Genomic DNA, 12744 nt, shown 5'->3' with positions numbered 1-12744 from the left:
TCCCTTGTGGAGGAGAACTGCGCTGGTTGTCGGCGGGGGTGGGGAGGGTGTCTTTGAGGGTCAGCAGGGGTGGTTACTAGAAGAAACTTTTTTCCCCCACCTTGTCTTTCAATCCCAAGGTAGTATCTAGGGTAGGTGGCCTCTGTTGAGGACAATCTGAGGGAGGACAAGGAGTTACCGTGGTGTGGGCTAGCTCCCTGGGGGCAGAGCTGAGCCATCTGCCCCATTATCTTAGTGATTTAAAGTACTGATGTATTGGTGTGGGGTTGTCTGTCAGGTCTGCTGGTTGGCTAGTCCCAGCTGGGTGCTGCTTCTTGGGTTCTTGTCCTTGCAATCCCGAGTCAACTGGGCTGGATGTCTCGTGTGGCTTTATCACTCATGTGGGATGATTGGGCCCATCTCCATGTCTGTTTCTGTGACCCTCAGAGACCCTTTCTTCACACAGCTAGCTTGGGGTCCTATACTGGGGTGGTCTTGGCACACTCAGACTTCCAAGAGTGCACACTCCAGGGGCCCAAGTAGAAACTGCAAGTTTCCTGTGACCTCGTCTTGAAAGCTCACAGTATTGCTTCTTCCACGTTCCCACAGTTCAGAGAGCAAGCCACAAAACCAGCCCAGATCATGAGGACAGGACTGGACAGGGTGTGAGCATAGGTGAGGGTCAGCTGAAATAAGCTGCTTCCACAGGGCTCTCAAAACTGGGCAGAGGGCCTCTTCACGGTGGAGTGCTGGTCATCTGTATGGGGTTTCGTCACTCATGAGTATTAGGGCTCCTTCTACTTCTTTAAAAAAAAAAAAAAATTATTAGAAGGGAAAGTACACTTCCAGACGTGGAAGCAGGCCTGAGCAAGAGAAGCGTGGCTCATAAGGCCTAGAGCTCCCTCTTAACATCCACCAAAGTCCTGGACTTACAGGCTAGGGGTTGGATTTCCAGGGCCTGTTGTTTGAAAAGACACATAATGACAGAATTCAGATGTCCTTTTAAGTGAATTTGCACATTATTTAGCTACATAGCATCTATGCGCCTGTGGACATAGCCACCCACATATGCAAGGTTACCAATCAGTCTGTGGGCATCTCTGGGTTCCTTGTGAACTCACAGACCCCATCCTGGAATGAGGTACCAGGGAAGAAGAGGGAGTGGGTGCATGGCACATAGCCCACAGAGCAGACACAATTCCTGCCCTCCCAGGTTTGAGAATATTCAGATATTACCTTAGTGGCTGGCCGATTGCCTGCTGTATGACATACCACATTCTTGATGACCATCCTCCTTATTGCTTCAGGAAGGATTAGGGCCCTGACTACCGCAGCAGCCTCCTAGGGTGTCTGAACCCTGAGGGGCAGCTGGGCAAGAACTATTGCATCCTTGTCAGAGAGCCACAGAGAGGGACGTGTTGTGCCCTAAGCTCACTTATAAGAGATGAAACCAAGACCCAGGCAGCTTTGTGGGGGTGTAACAACACCCCACCCCAAGTATGCAGACTTGGTACGGTTGTCCTTTGTGAGCACAGCCATGGGCTCTGGGAGGAGACTGTGTCCTCCCCCACACCCAGCCAGCATGGCACTAGATGGAGATTCCTGTCCCTCTGGCTCTGGGGAGCCTCACCCTCTCTTCTGGGGCCATGGTGTCACATTAGGGCTGGACCCCTCTCTCTTGACTTTTTTTTTACTGGGTCACCCTGGGAGCATCCTGGCTCTCACAGGAAGCTGCAGTGCCCCAGGCCTTGTGGAGACAGGCTCTGAGTGGGGCCATGGGGCCTGGCTGCTGTTCCTTTGACAGCCTCCAGTCCCAGATTGGAGTGGGGGAAACTGCCTGTAAGATGGACAATGACAGTGTGGGCAAACTGGCTCGGGGTTGCCATGCTGGCACTGTGGGAAAGTGGAGGCACTTTTCCTTGGATGAGTTTGTTGGAGTGAGGGTGAGGAAGCTCGTTGCTAGCAGGGTGTTCTGCTCAGGCCTTTGCTGCCCTTAAGTGGGACCCCCAGAGTTCTGCCCTGAGCTTCCTAGCCACAAGATGGACATTAGGGGGTAGGGCTAGGAATGCTTCCTCAGGCATGCATACAGTGTGGGTGTTCCCCGTGAATGCACTGTGGGAGTGCTGATCATGCTCCAGGGGGCAGGGTGTGGGAGCGATGAGCCTACCAGGGACAGACAGTTTGAAGTGCATCTTGAGGTGTGAGTTGTGGCTCAGTTGGGGGATTTGGGGATGTGGTGGAGGGAATGGTGGTGAAGGCAGGAGGAGCCTACAAGTGGAGGAGCCCAGGCTACAGAGACTAGAGAGGCTAGTGGGAGATGTGAATGGGCTCCAGTGGGAAGAACGCACTGAGGCCATGGTGGAGATTTGCAGAAGGAACAGGCGAGGCTGGTGCTGATCTAGCAAACCTCCCACCCCACCTTTAACCGCACCTAGCAGCCCACCTGCCTCTGCACCCAGCCGCTGGGCTGGAGAGATATGGAGAGAAGAGAGAGCGGGTTCTGGCATGGAATGGTTGCTGCTGACCCCAAGGAGGAATTTGTTGTCCTGAAGCTTCGTTGGGCCCACAGTCGTCCCCAACTTCTCTACTATGTGCAGTAATCTTGGGGATCTTGTTAAAGTGCAGGCTTTGATCTAGCAGGTCTAGAGCAGTGGGATGCTACATTTCTACAAGCTCTGGAGAAGCTGCCCTGGCTGCTCTGGAGTCAAGGTATATGACTGTCCTGTCCACCAGGATGGGAACTGCCTTTTATCCAGGGATTTATCCCTACTGCCTGGCACCACACCTGCTTCATAGGTGGGCAATTAGCAAATAAGAGTAAGAGAATGAGTGAGTGAGTGAATGAACAAATAAACAAATGAACGAGTGTGAATGAAGCACACCTTCCCTGATATCAGGCAGGCCCATTCAGAGAATGACAGAGGTCAGAGCCACGGAGGACACTTTCTGCATTCCCTTGATGAGACTGCTTCCTCTAGCACAGACTGGGCTGGGGTGGGAGTGGGTGGGACACTAAATATTAACCTCACACTGACTGCTGACTGGTGAGCAGCTGAAATCCCATCGTTAGTTAGGTTTATAATCCCGGCCTTCCCTCCAGAAAATTTGATGGAAGTTCCTGGCAGGTAGCATAACTTTTGTGTTTGGCCAGCCTAAGGCGGGGAGGTAGTGAGACCATTTTTGCTGATAACCGTCTGGCTTGCTTCCAGGTATTTCATAGGATCACATAAAATCTTTCGATCATTCTGTTATGTATAGGGGGTTTCAAGATGGGCAGGATAGGCTTATTGGAGTTACACTGAAATAATGTAGCTTCCAAATAAACTTGGTGCCCAGGTGGCTGCTGTGTACTTGAAATAGTGTACTTTGCCTCACCACTATTCCCCTGGTTTGTTGGAATAGGTTTCCTCTGCTTTTGTTCTCCTGGCCTAAATAGTTTTATATTTTAAAACAAATTTGTAAATAAGAATGCCTACGTTAATTTTAAGCTGGTATCAAAAGTGGGTGTTCCTTTTCCTGACTTAAAAGAACTCTCTGGGAAGGAACTGACTTGAAGCACCTTTGCTTTAAAAATGGAGCTTAGGAAAGTTTTTCATGTTGGCAGTTAGAGGGGCTGGTGACCCCTCTGTGTTTGGAAGAGGTGGCCTTGTGCCTATAACATACCACAGTCCCTGTGGGCGGGTGCCACAGAGGAAGTGCTTGCAGCCCGGCAGCCCCAGGGTGAACTGGAAGCCTCCATTTTCTGACAGCACCTGAACCCTACCTCACTTCTCAAAATGAAGGCTGCTTGTCACAAACCGGTTAGAACTGGCTGTTGCCATGGTTTTCACGTTGGAAGGCACAGTTAAAGGGTCATGTGACCAAGGAGGGAAATGCCTTTGTCACATGACTTTTTGGTGGCCTGATTAGCATACAGGAAGTTCACTCCCTGCTGGCTGCTGGGATGCTGAGTGATCATTGATGGAAGATGACATCATCTCTTGGACGAGTTATTGATTAGTCTCATCCAAGATGGGACCTGGGAGTGCTGTGGTCAGAGTGGCCATCTCAGGGAGCTTCAGCCTCCAAATGGCCTCGGTCCCTCACCGTGTCCTCTTCCCTCAGGCAAATTTCAGTTTTATTATACATCTCACCTTCAGAAGTGCATGCCCTTAGTGAGATGATAAAAAGTGATTAATCGCTGTAGGTCACTGTAATCTCAGCGCACACTTGCTCAGGAAATGCCTGCTGTCTAAACCTTCATGTGGTTCTGCTTGGGCTCTTTGCTTCCTCTATGTGCAGCCACCTGGAGCCTACCTAGGCCAGGCCAAGACTAGCACCAAAGTTCCTATGCTGGGGCCTTGCATCTTCTTGATGTCTCTGTGCACATCCAGAGAACCTGGGATTGGAGCCCCTAAGTCACTTTGAGAGTTGGTCTTGGGTGGAACGGACAGCTAGCAGGGAGACAGAGACTAGAAAAAGCAGTGGTTCCTCAATTGCATCGGTCTTTGATTTATGAGGCCTGAGTGAGATGTCTTGAATAACTTTATAAACAGCAGGCAGTTTCTGGACTTGAGAATGCAGTCTGATAACCCCAATGAGGGGTTGTATAACTTGAAATAGGTGTTTTTTTGTCCACTCCCCTGGTTTCTTGTGAGAGGCCAGCTGGCAGTTAGTTGTGCTGGTTAAATCAGATCAGGACTAGGAATGTTGAGGTGCAGCCACCAGGCAGCTGTGGGAATCAAGGTTAGGATTGGCTAGTGTTGGGATGGGGGTCTAGGGTCCAGGGGTAGTCAGAGAATCCTCAGAGTCTTGTCCTCTGTGAAGGCGCACCTCCCTCCAGGAATAGAAAAGGCGGTTCAGTGGGCTATTCAAACACCAGTTCTCCATCTGTACTCTGCCCCTGCTTAGCTGGGATGTAAGTAAGGGCTTGAAAGAGTGGGACAACTTTGAGCTTCCAGTTAACTTCATCAAGTTTGTTCTCTGGGCCACAGTGCCACCTAGTGGATGTGTTTGATCCTTGGTTGGTTTTACAGCCGTTGAAAGGAAGAATCCGATTTTCCTTCAGCACAAGTGCTGAGGCCAAATCTTAAGGGAAAGTTTACATTGTGCTATCAGCAAACAGAACTGCTTGGTTGGGAGTGAAGTGCTGTCTCTGGGACCCATTGGTCCTGTGTGTGGGGTCAGTGATGCTGTAGCAGAGGCTCAAGTGTGTATATGTCTTAGGGCAGGGGTCCCCAGCCCCTGGGCTGCGGACTGGTACCAATCCATGGCCTGTTAGGAACTGGGCTACAGTTCCTAATGTAAGGAGGTAAGCAGTGGGCCAGCAAATGAAACTTCATCTGTATTTGCAGCCGCTCCCCAGCACTAGCATCACCACCTCAGCTCCACCTCAGATCATCAGGCATTAGATTCTCATAGAAGCACCAGTCCCTTGGTGGTCACTGTCTTAGTCATTTAGGCTGGGCAGGGGTGGCTTTGGCACCAGATCAGTCCACCTACTGTTAGAGTATGGGGGTTAGGGGTTGCTGGACACCAGTTTATGAGCACGTCATCAAGTAGGTGAAGAGTATCCAGATGTGCGAGAGAAAAATGTGCTGCATGTTCTTCTAGTCTGTTTCAAAACATGCAGCTACTCCTTCCATGTTGCCACTGGCAGGATGAAGAGGCCATGTGTGGCCCAGGGAGAATATCCAGCAGGCAGCCTCAGCCAGGATCTAGAGCCAAGTGTTTTTAATCCAACACCTAGCCACATGGTAGAAAAAGGAATGGTGGTGGTTTCCAAAATGTTTTTGTCACCTTCAGGCACAGGAGTGTCCTCATCCCTGGGGACATGGAGGTGGGCACCAAGAGCTGTCCCAGCTGGGAGGGGTGCCGTGTGGTGAGTGCAGTGAGAGAAGACAGTCTGGGTGGGTGGTAGGGAGGCCATCAGGGAAGACACAAGGAGGAGAGACTGTGGAGGCCCGTGGGGCACTTGTGCTCGTCGCCTTGCTGTGTCTGTATCTTAATCTGGATATCTGCAGGATGTGAGGCCCTGGGGACAGTATCCAACATAGTTAAGATGCTCTGGTAACAACCTACTATTCGTCCTCCACAGTGACATGAAGTCCGAAAGGAGAGCCCCCTCACCCGATGTGATCGTGCTCTCTGACAACGAGCAGCCTGTGAGCCCGAGGGTGAATGGGCTTCCAAAGGAGACCTTGCAGGAGACCAGCACTGAGGCCCTCATGGTGAGCCTTGTCCCACTGCTGGGGACCACCCCACCCAGTGACATCCCCGAGTGCAGCTATTAACAGTGAGGCCTGTGCTCCCAGCTGCTGGACCTCCTCTTCAACCCTGTTCTCTTTTGCTGACAGAAAAGCAGCCCCGAAGAACGAGAAAGGATGATTAAGCAACTAAAAGAAGAGTTACGATTAGAGGAAGCAAAGCTCGTTTTATTGAAAAAGTTGCGGCAGAGTCAAATACAAAAGGAAACCACCACCCAGAAGGTGTGTGCATGTCTGTTCCCTCCTTGAGGATCAGTGAGAGCCATTCAGAGTCAGGTTGGAAAGGTTTCCCCGGGTGCGTGAGGGCTGAGGTCTGAATAGAAACTTGCAGGCTGAAGTTTGAGTTTCTGATTTAGCCAAAAGGATGTCAAAGTGAAAAGATATCGGAGTATTACTCAATCTAGAATGTTCCAGATCTGAATACGTAAAACAACTCCCTATAAAAGCATCAAGCTAATGGAATGCAGATAGGTATCTGAAGCTGCTGGAAACACACTTCTGTCCCAAGCCCGTTTGCAGAAAGGCCTCCTGCCCTGTGGCTGGCTGTGCTGGCCAGCAGAGGCTGCTGTGGGATTGTGTCCTGGGGCTCCTGCTCCTGCTACCTCCCCTGGTCCCCAAAGCTCTTCGCAATGCTGCTTCAAGCACAGTTTACCAGGTGGAACAGGTTCATGTTTGTTTTGTTAGGTTTCTGGGAAGCTTCCTGGTCAGTAATGCAGCTGCCTTCCTGTTTATCATAACCACTGTCACTAAACCAGGAAGTGAATATATATCGGGCAGGACGGCTGACAGTATGTAGAATACATGTCCTCTAAGGGAGAGCAACAGAAGGATGCTTACTGGTCTGACTTGGGAGTTTGCTTGAGCTCTCTCCCTACGCGTTTGGCAAGTGGACTCGGCCTGACCTCTGTTAATCTCATGGTGAACAGAGCCTACCTGTTACTTGTTTCCTCATCAGTTGTTGAAGACACAGTGAAGTGACAAACCCAAGTTTGTCACTATCCATTCCATAGTGGAATATATGACTTTAAGAATCCCACAGTTGGGATTAACCAACCTGTCCAGGCCCCAGGTCCTTTCTCATCGTCAGTCCAAGCCAGCAGCTGAACCACAGAGTGATGCCAAGAGTCTCCAGGGGGTGAGGAAGAAAAGCGCTCCTCTGCCCATTTGAACATGTCTTTTCCTGCTGCAGATAGACGGGGGCCACTTACCAGGCTGGAAGCAGAACCTTTGAGAGCCTGGGACCTTTGGAGGAGGAAGAAAACCAATCCTCTGTCAGGATTACATGGTGGGGTATAGGGCTGGTGGCCTTCTCATCATCTGTGTCCTGCTCTCTTGCAGCCCGCAGGCTCCGCTGGGAGCACCGTGACCACCCCTCCCCCGCTTGTTCGGGGCACCCAGAACATTCCTTCCGGCAAGCCATCACTTCAGGTCAGTTTCCCTCTTCATCGGGCTCCTGAGCCACCCTGAGAAAGGCTACCCATTCTTTCTGATTAAACTGAAGTTTTCCTGCCAGTGGCCCAAACATAAAAGCATGTTCATGCTCCAGACTAGGCCACTGTTGACATCATAAATCACATGGGAGGCCCCCTCCATGACTGCCCCTGGCAAGACAGGAGAGGGGACTAGGATCCTACCTAGACAGACTGAGCTCCTTTTGTTCTGAGTCTCCCAGGGGCAATTGTGGGGCCTGGCTGGGCCTTGTCTCAGCGGGGCTCAAAGCTTCCTCTCCCCACAGGGTGAGACAGGCAGAGTTCTCACCCTCAGCCACAGGACTGAGGTCTCAACAGGAGCCTTGCTCCCCTCAAACTGTCCCAAGCCCCCAGCTCACACCAGCAGGTGGCGGTGCCAATAGTGGTTGGCTAGACTCTTACTGTGGTGTGTCCTGTGTCCTGACTGAGCCCAGGTTTATGAGGCTCATGTTGGAGTCTGTGTTCCTTGTTCTGTATTTTTTCTCCTACTCCCTCCTTTTTTTTGTTAAGTATGTGGTTTTACAGAAACAGCAAACCTGTTTGTTAAAAAAAAAAGTCATGTAAGATCTAGGGATTGGTGTCATTGACAGACCTCTTCGACTCGAATGCCTGGCAGTGTCATTCCACCACCCCTGGTTCGAGGCGGGCAGCAGGTGTCCTCAAAGCTGGGGCCACAGGCGAGCTCACAGGTCGTCATGCCCCCACTCGTCAGGGGGGCCCAGGTGAGCAGGGTGCATGCTCAGGACAGGAATACAGCAGGGCAGCCCCAAGTAACCGTCTACCTTGTGAGAATGACCTGTCTCAGTCCTCAGGCTGGGGGCTGTGGAGCCCAGCCCTTCTCTGCCTCCCTCCATGGTCCATCATTGTCTTGTCCCCACCCCACAGCAAATCCACAACATCAGACAACATTCCAGCACGGGGCCACCACCACTTCTCCTGGCCCCCCGGGCATCTGTGCCCAGTGTGCAAATCCAGGGGCAAAGAATCATCCAGCAGGGCCTTATTCGCGTCGCCAACGTCCCCAACACCAGTCTGCTCGTCAACATCCCGCAGGTAAGGGTCATGCTGTGCCAGCATGGGGAGTGCGCCATACAGCTGCCCCTGAAAGGGCCCATGGTCCTGAGCCACAGTGGGGTGGTTCAGCATAACCTACCTGCTCCCTCAAAGTCAGGTGAGGCCTCAGGAGGCCCCATGGTATTTGGACTTGAGCTCCTTGGGACCTTTCAGGCATGAAGGTTGCAGGCAGGAGTCCTGTGTTCAGATCTGCCTCATGACAGAGGTAGAGAGCTGTTGAGAGGGAAAGGGTTGCAGACATGAGCAGAGCCATGGGGAGGCTGAGGGGTTGTGGGAGGCAGGTTTGGGGAGGACAGATGAAACCAGGTGAGGCGTCTGATGAGCCTGGAGACAGCTAGGGGGCACCAGAGCCCTCCCTACCCTCCCCCTTTCAGGCACAAGCATGTGAGGAGAGCGTGTCTGCTGATGTCCTCATAGTACCAGCACATCTATTCTTAGCCACACATCGCTTCACCTCTGGACAGAGCCTCTGAGATGGGGCGGATCTGTCCTCACCCAGCAGAGCCAAGAAGACAGCAGGACTAGGGGAGGAGGGCAGGCTGGAAGCAAGAGCTTCATTGACAGATAAAATTACTGGGTCTGCAGGGACTTTTGCTGATGGGCGAGTTAGCTTCTCTACTGCCATTGGCCTGGTGCATCCTTGCATACCTTCCTCCAAGAACCCAACCCTCAGGGCTCTGAGCAGCGTCCCTGCCTCCTCTAGGTGGGATTCAAGTGCAGTACTTCTACCACATGAGGTTGTCCTGGCAGTTCATTTACGCCATAAACCTCGATTGTACCCCTTTCGTGTGCCAGACCCTGTTCCTGGCTTAGTGTGCCAGGAAGATGGAAAGCAGGCACGGTGTGGGGTTCTGCTGTCTATGGGGTAAAGAACCTGAGAAGGAAACAAGGAGGAACTTGCTGATTGGTCAGTAGGGGGTTGGCTAGGCCAAGGTGCTGCAGTGGTATCCTTTATTTTAGGGAGCCTCGTCAGCTCCAGAGACCCTCTGTGGGGGTAGAGGTCCTGGGAAAGCATCCCAGGCTTCCCAAGCTTTGTGATGAATTGTGGGCTAGTTGTCAAGTGTGTGCATTTTCCTGGGGATGGTATATGCAGCTTTCCTCAGATTTCCAGGAGGTTCTTCAGCCTAACAAAGTTAAAGGAACTGGCATGGTCAGCTCCATGTTTTGGAGAGAGCACTTGACAGTGTTGGGGGTCAGTGGACTGACTGGAGCAAGGAGATGATGGAATATCAGCCCCTGGGGCCAGACAAAGATGAGAAAGTAGCGCAGGATCAGCAAGAGTTGAGAGGGGAGAAGGGCAGGGGCTGGTGCAGGAGCTATATTTTCTCTTGCAACTCTGATGAGGACACATGAGGTGACTAAAACATTAGTGTTTCCTAACAAACACACATAAAGATGCTCACAAGGGAAATGCCACAGGTGCTGCTTGAGCCACCATTGCACTCCTGCAAGGAAGGAGACCGCCCAGACCTATGCTGGAAGGAGGGCCAGGCTGTAGAATCAGGACAGTGGCCATGCTGCCTGGATGGGGGTTAGGAGGCCATAACTGAGGGAGTGCCCATTGTCCTGGTTAGGGAGTGCCCATTGTCCTGGTGGCTTCATGGGTGTCCTCCTGTGGCAAAATGCAGCATATTATAGATTTTAAACATGTACAGTTTATCGGATATCAAGCCTCAGGAAGCATGCTTATGAAATTGGTTCTTGCTCAGGCTGAACAGTTTAATGCTACGCTGCCTGCTGCTCACAGGTGTCAGGCAGCTGGGAATTTCTATCTTAAGGACTCTCTGTCAGTGCAGATAATGGTGCTGACTTGGGCAGTGGGTGCAGCGATGGGTCCTGCCTCAGGGCGGGGTGCCCCTAGTACCCTGACCAGGTTGTTGTCTCCCAAAAGCCCTCCCAAGCCTCGCTGAAAGGGACGACAGCCACTTCTGCTCAGGCCAACTCTACCCCCACCAGCGTGGCCTCCGTGGTCACGTCTGCTGATTCTCCAGCCAGTCGACAGGCAGCCGCCAAGCTCGCACTGCGCAAACAGCTTGAGAAGACGCTGCTTGAAATCCCCCCTCCCAAGCCCCCCGCCCCAGAGATGAACTTCCTGCCCAGTGCTGCCAACAACGAATTCATCTACCTGGTCGGCCTGGAAGAGGTGGTACAGAATCTGCTGGAGACTCAAGGTGAGTGGGCCTTGTGCTAGGGCTGTTTTTATCTCTTGCCGCTGAAGTTTCTGTTACATAGGGTTTTTTTTCAGTGCACAGCACATGTCAGTGCACCTACAGTGTACCTAGAATTATCTTGAAGTGCGGATATTATGGATGATGTTTGGTCATTAGTTCTGCTTGCCGTGAGGTGTGATAGCTTCTTAAACACATTGCAGGCACCTTTCTTGTTAGGGCATCTTGAGAGCCAAGGTCCAAGGTCTTGTACATATGGTCCAGGGGGACAAGCAGTGGCCCTGTGGTGTTGGTGTGCTGTAGGGCAGATGGGCGGTCAGTGAGGAGGGGTGCCTGTGGGAGGCTGACGTGATAGGCTTTGCTTCCAGGTAGGAAGTCATCACAGAGGTGGAAGTTCCCAGAGCCTGGAGTGCTCGGATCCCCCAGCGTGGGAGAGTGGGGATATCGACACCAGAGCCAAACTCGCTCGATCGTTATCTTTGGAAACAGTTTAGAAAGCACATCTGAGTGTTAAGAAGTTTTAGGAATAAAAGGGTATAAACAGGATAGTAATCAAAACCAATACTAGAAAAGAAGTAGAGGCCATGTTGGCCATTAGGGAGCCTTCACCAGACACTGAACTGAGGATACTTGTGCCCTGAGATGGAGCTGGTAGTGACATTAATTGGTCAGCCAGCCTGAACACTCTACTTATATGATCTTATCAGATCCTCAGAGCTGGGGAGGAGGCAGGACCATAAATGGTCCAGGGGAACAGGGGAGGAGCTGATGGGCTCTACCTGTTAGGCCGCCTTGAGGGACCACAGGGCTCCAGAACCAGGCCCAGTGGGGAAGGGTGCAGGCTCCCTTTGGTGTCTCCTTTATGAGGTGATATTATTGGCAAAAGAGTTATTCCACGGCCAGTATAGGAAGGATGGATGGGAGGCCAAGTCGGGACTTAATGCCTCCTTGTTCTTGCACTGTGAGTGGCAAGGCAATCAGCAGAAGCCAAGCCGATGGCACTGTTTTTGAGAGTTCATACCAAGGATGCCTAACCCATGGCATTTCCAAAGCTTTGGCTAGCAAAGCTTCCATGAGGCTGGCCCAGTGTCTGCACATAGTCAGTGCCTAATACGTTTTTGCGGAAAGAACAGATGATGTTGACTGACGCTTTGGTTTTCTGATGCCCACTGGGCCACATGGCCCAGGGCACTGTTCCTGCTCTGTCACGCACCTCACCTGGAGGTGGTGGGGGTTCTGACAGTGTCCTGTTCTTTGATGTGAGCCTACTCTTCTTCCCCTGCAGCAGGCAGAATGTCAGCGGCTGTAGTGCTGTCCCGGGAGCCCTACATGTGCGCACAGTGCAAGACGGACTTCACGTGCCGCTGGCGGGAGGAGAAGGGCGGCGCCATCATGTGCGAGAACTGCATGGCGTCCAACCAAAAGAAGGCACTCAAAGTGGAGCACACTAGCCGGCTGAAGGCTGCCTTCGTGAAGGCACTGCAGCAGGAACAGGAGATCGAGCAGCGTCTCCTGCAGCAGGGCACTGCTCCTGTGCAGGCCAAAGCTGAGCCTGCCACCACCACCCACCCCGCGCTGAAGCAGGTGAGTCCTTGTCCGGGAGCCAGAAACACAGCCCCAAGGCCTGGGAGCCAGGCTGGGGCCCTGCCCTCAGGCGAGAGTCCTGTTCCCTGGCAGAGAGTTACTGCTAGCAGGCAGAATGTTCTGGTGTTCTTCCCCACACTCGCGGCGAGCATCTGCCCGATTGTTAACTGTGCGTCTAAATTGCGTTTAATGGTGGTGTTTGGTGGTGAAAATACTAATTTGCAG

General features: G+C 52.2%; 1 protein-coding gene across 9 annotated transcripts in view; it reads left to right on the top strand.

Annotated features, from left to right (window-relative positions):
• GATAD2A (GATA zinc finger domain containing 2A) overlaps positions 1 to 12744 on the top strand; it is an 86260-nt gene that overhangs the window by 68430 nt on the left and 5086 nt on the right. For all 9 annotated transcript variants that reach the window (XM_023534576.1, XM_011366706.2, XM_011366704.2 and 6 more), the window contains 7 exons: positions 6056 to 6188; positions 6315 to 6446; positions 7563 to 7652; positions 8284 to 8415; positions 8579 to 8746; positions 10659 to 10938; positions 12221 to 12519. In XM_023534576.1, the coding sequence (XP_023390344.1) occupies positions 6056 to 6188; positions 6315 to 6446; positions 7563 to 7652; positions 8284 to 8415; positions 8579 to 8746; positions 10659 to 10938; positions 12221 to 12519 (1234 nt within the window). The remainder of the gene's footprint in view (positions 1 to 6055; positions 6189 to 6314; positions 6447 to 7562; positions 7653 to 8283; positions 8416 to 8578; positions 8747 to 10658; positions 10939 to 12220; positions 12520 to 12744) is intronic.

Source organism: Pteropus vampyrus, unplaced genomic scaffold (genome assembly GCF_000151845.1).
Source record: "Pteropus vampyrus isolate Shadow unplaced genomic scaffold, Pvam_2.0 Scaffold126, whole genome shotgun sequence".
Lineage (NCBI taxonomy): Eukaryota > Metazoa > Chordata > Mammalia > Chiroptera > Pteropodidae > Pteropus > Pteropus vampyrus.
The sequence above is the reverse complement of the archived record's forward strand: the minus strand, read 5'-3'. Positions and strand labels throughout refer to the sequence as shown.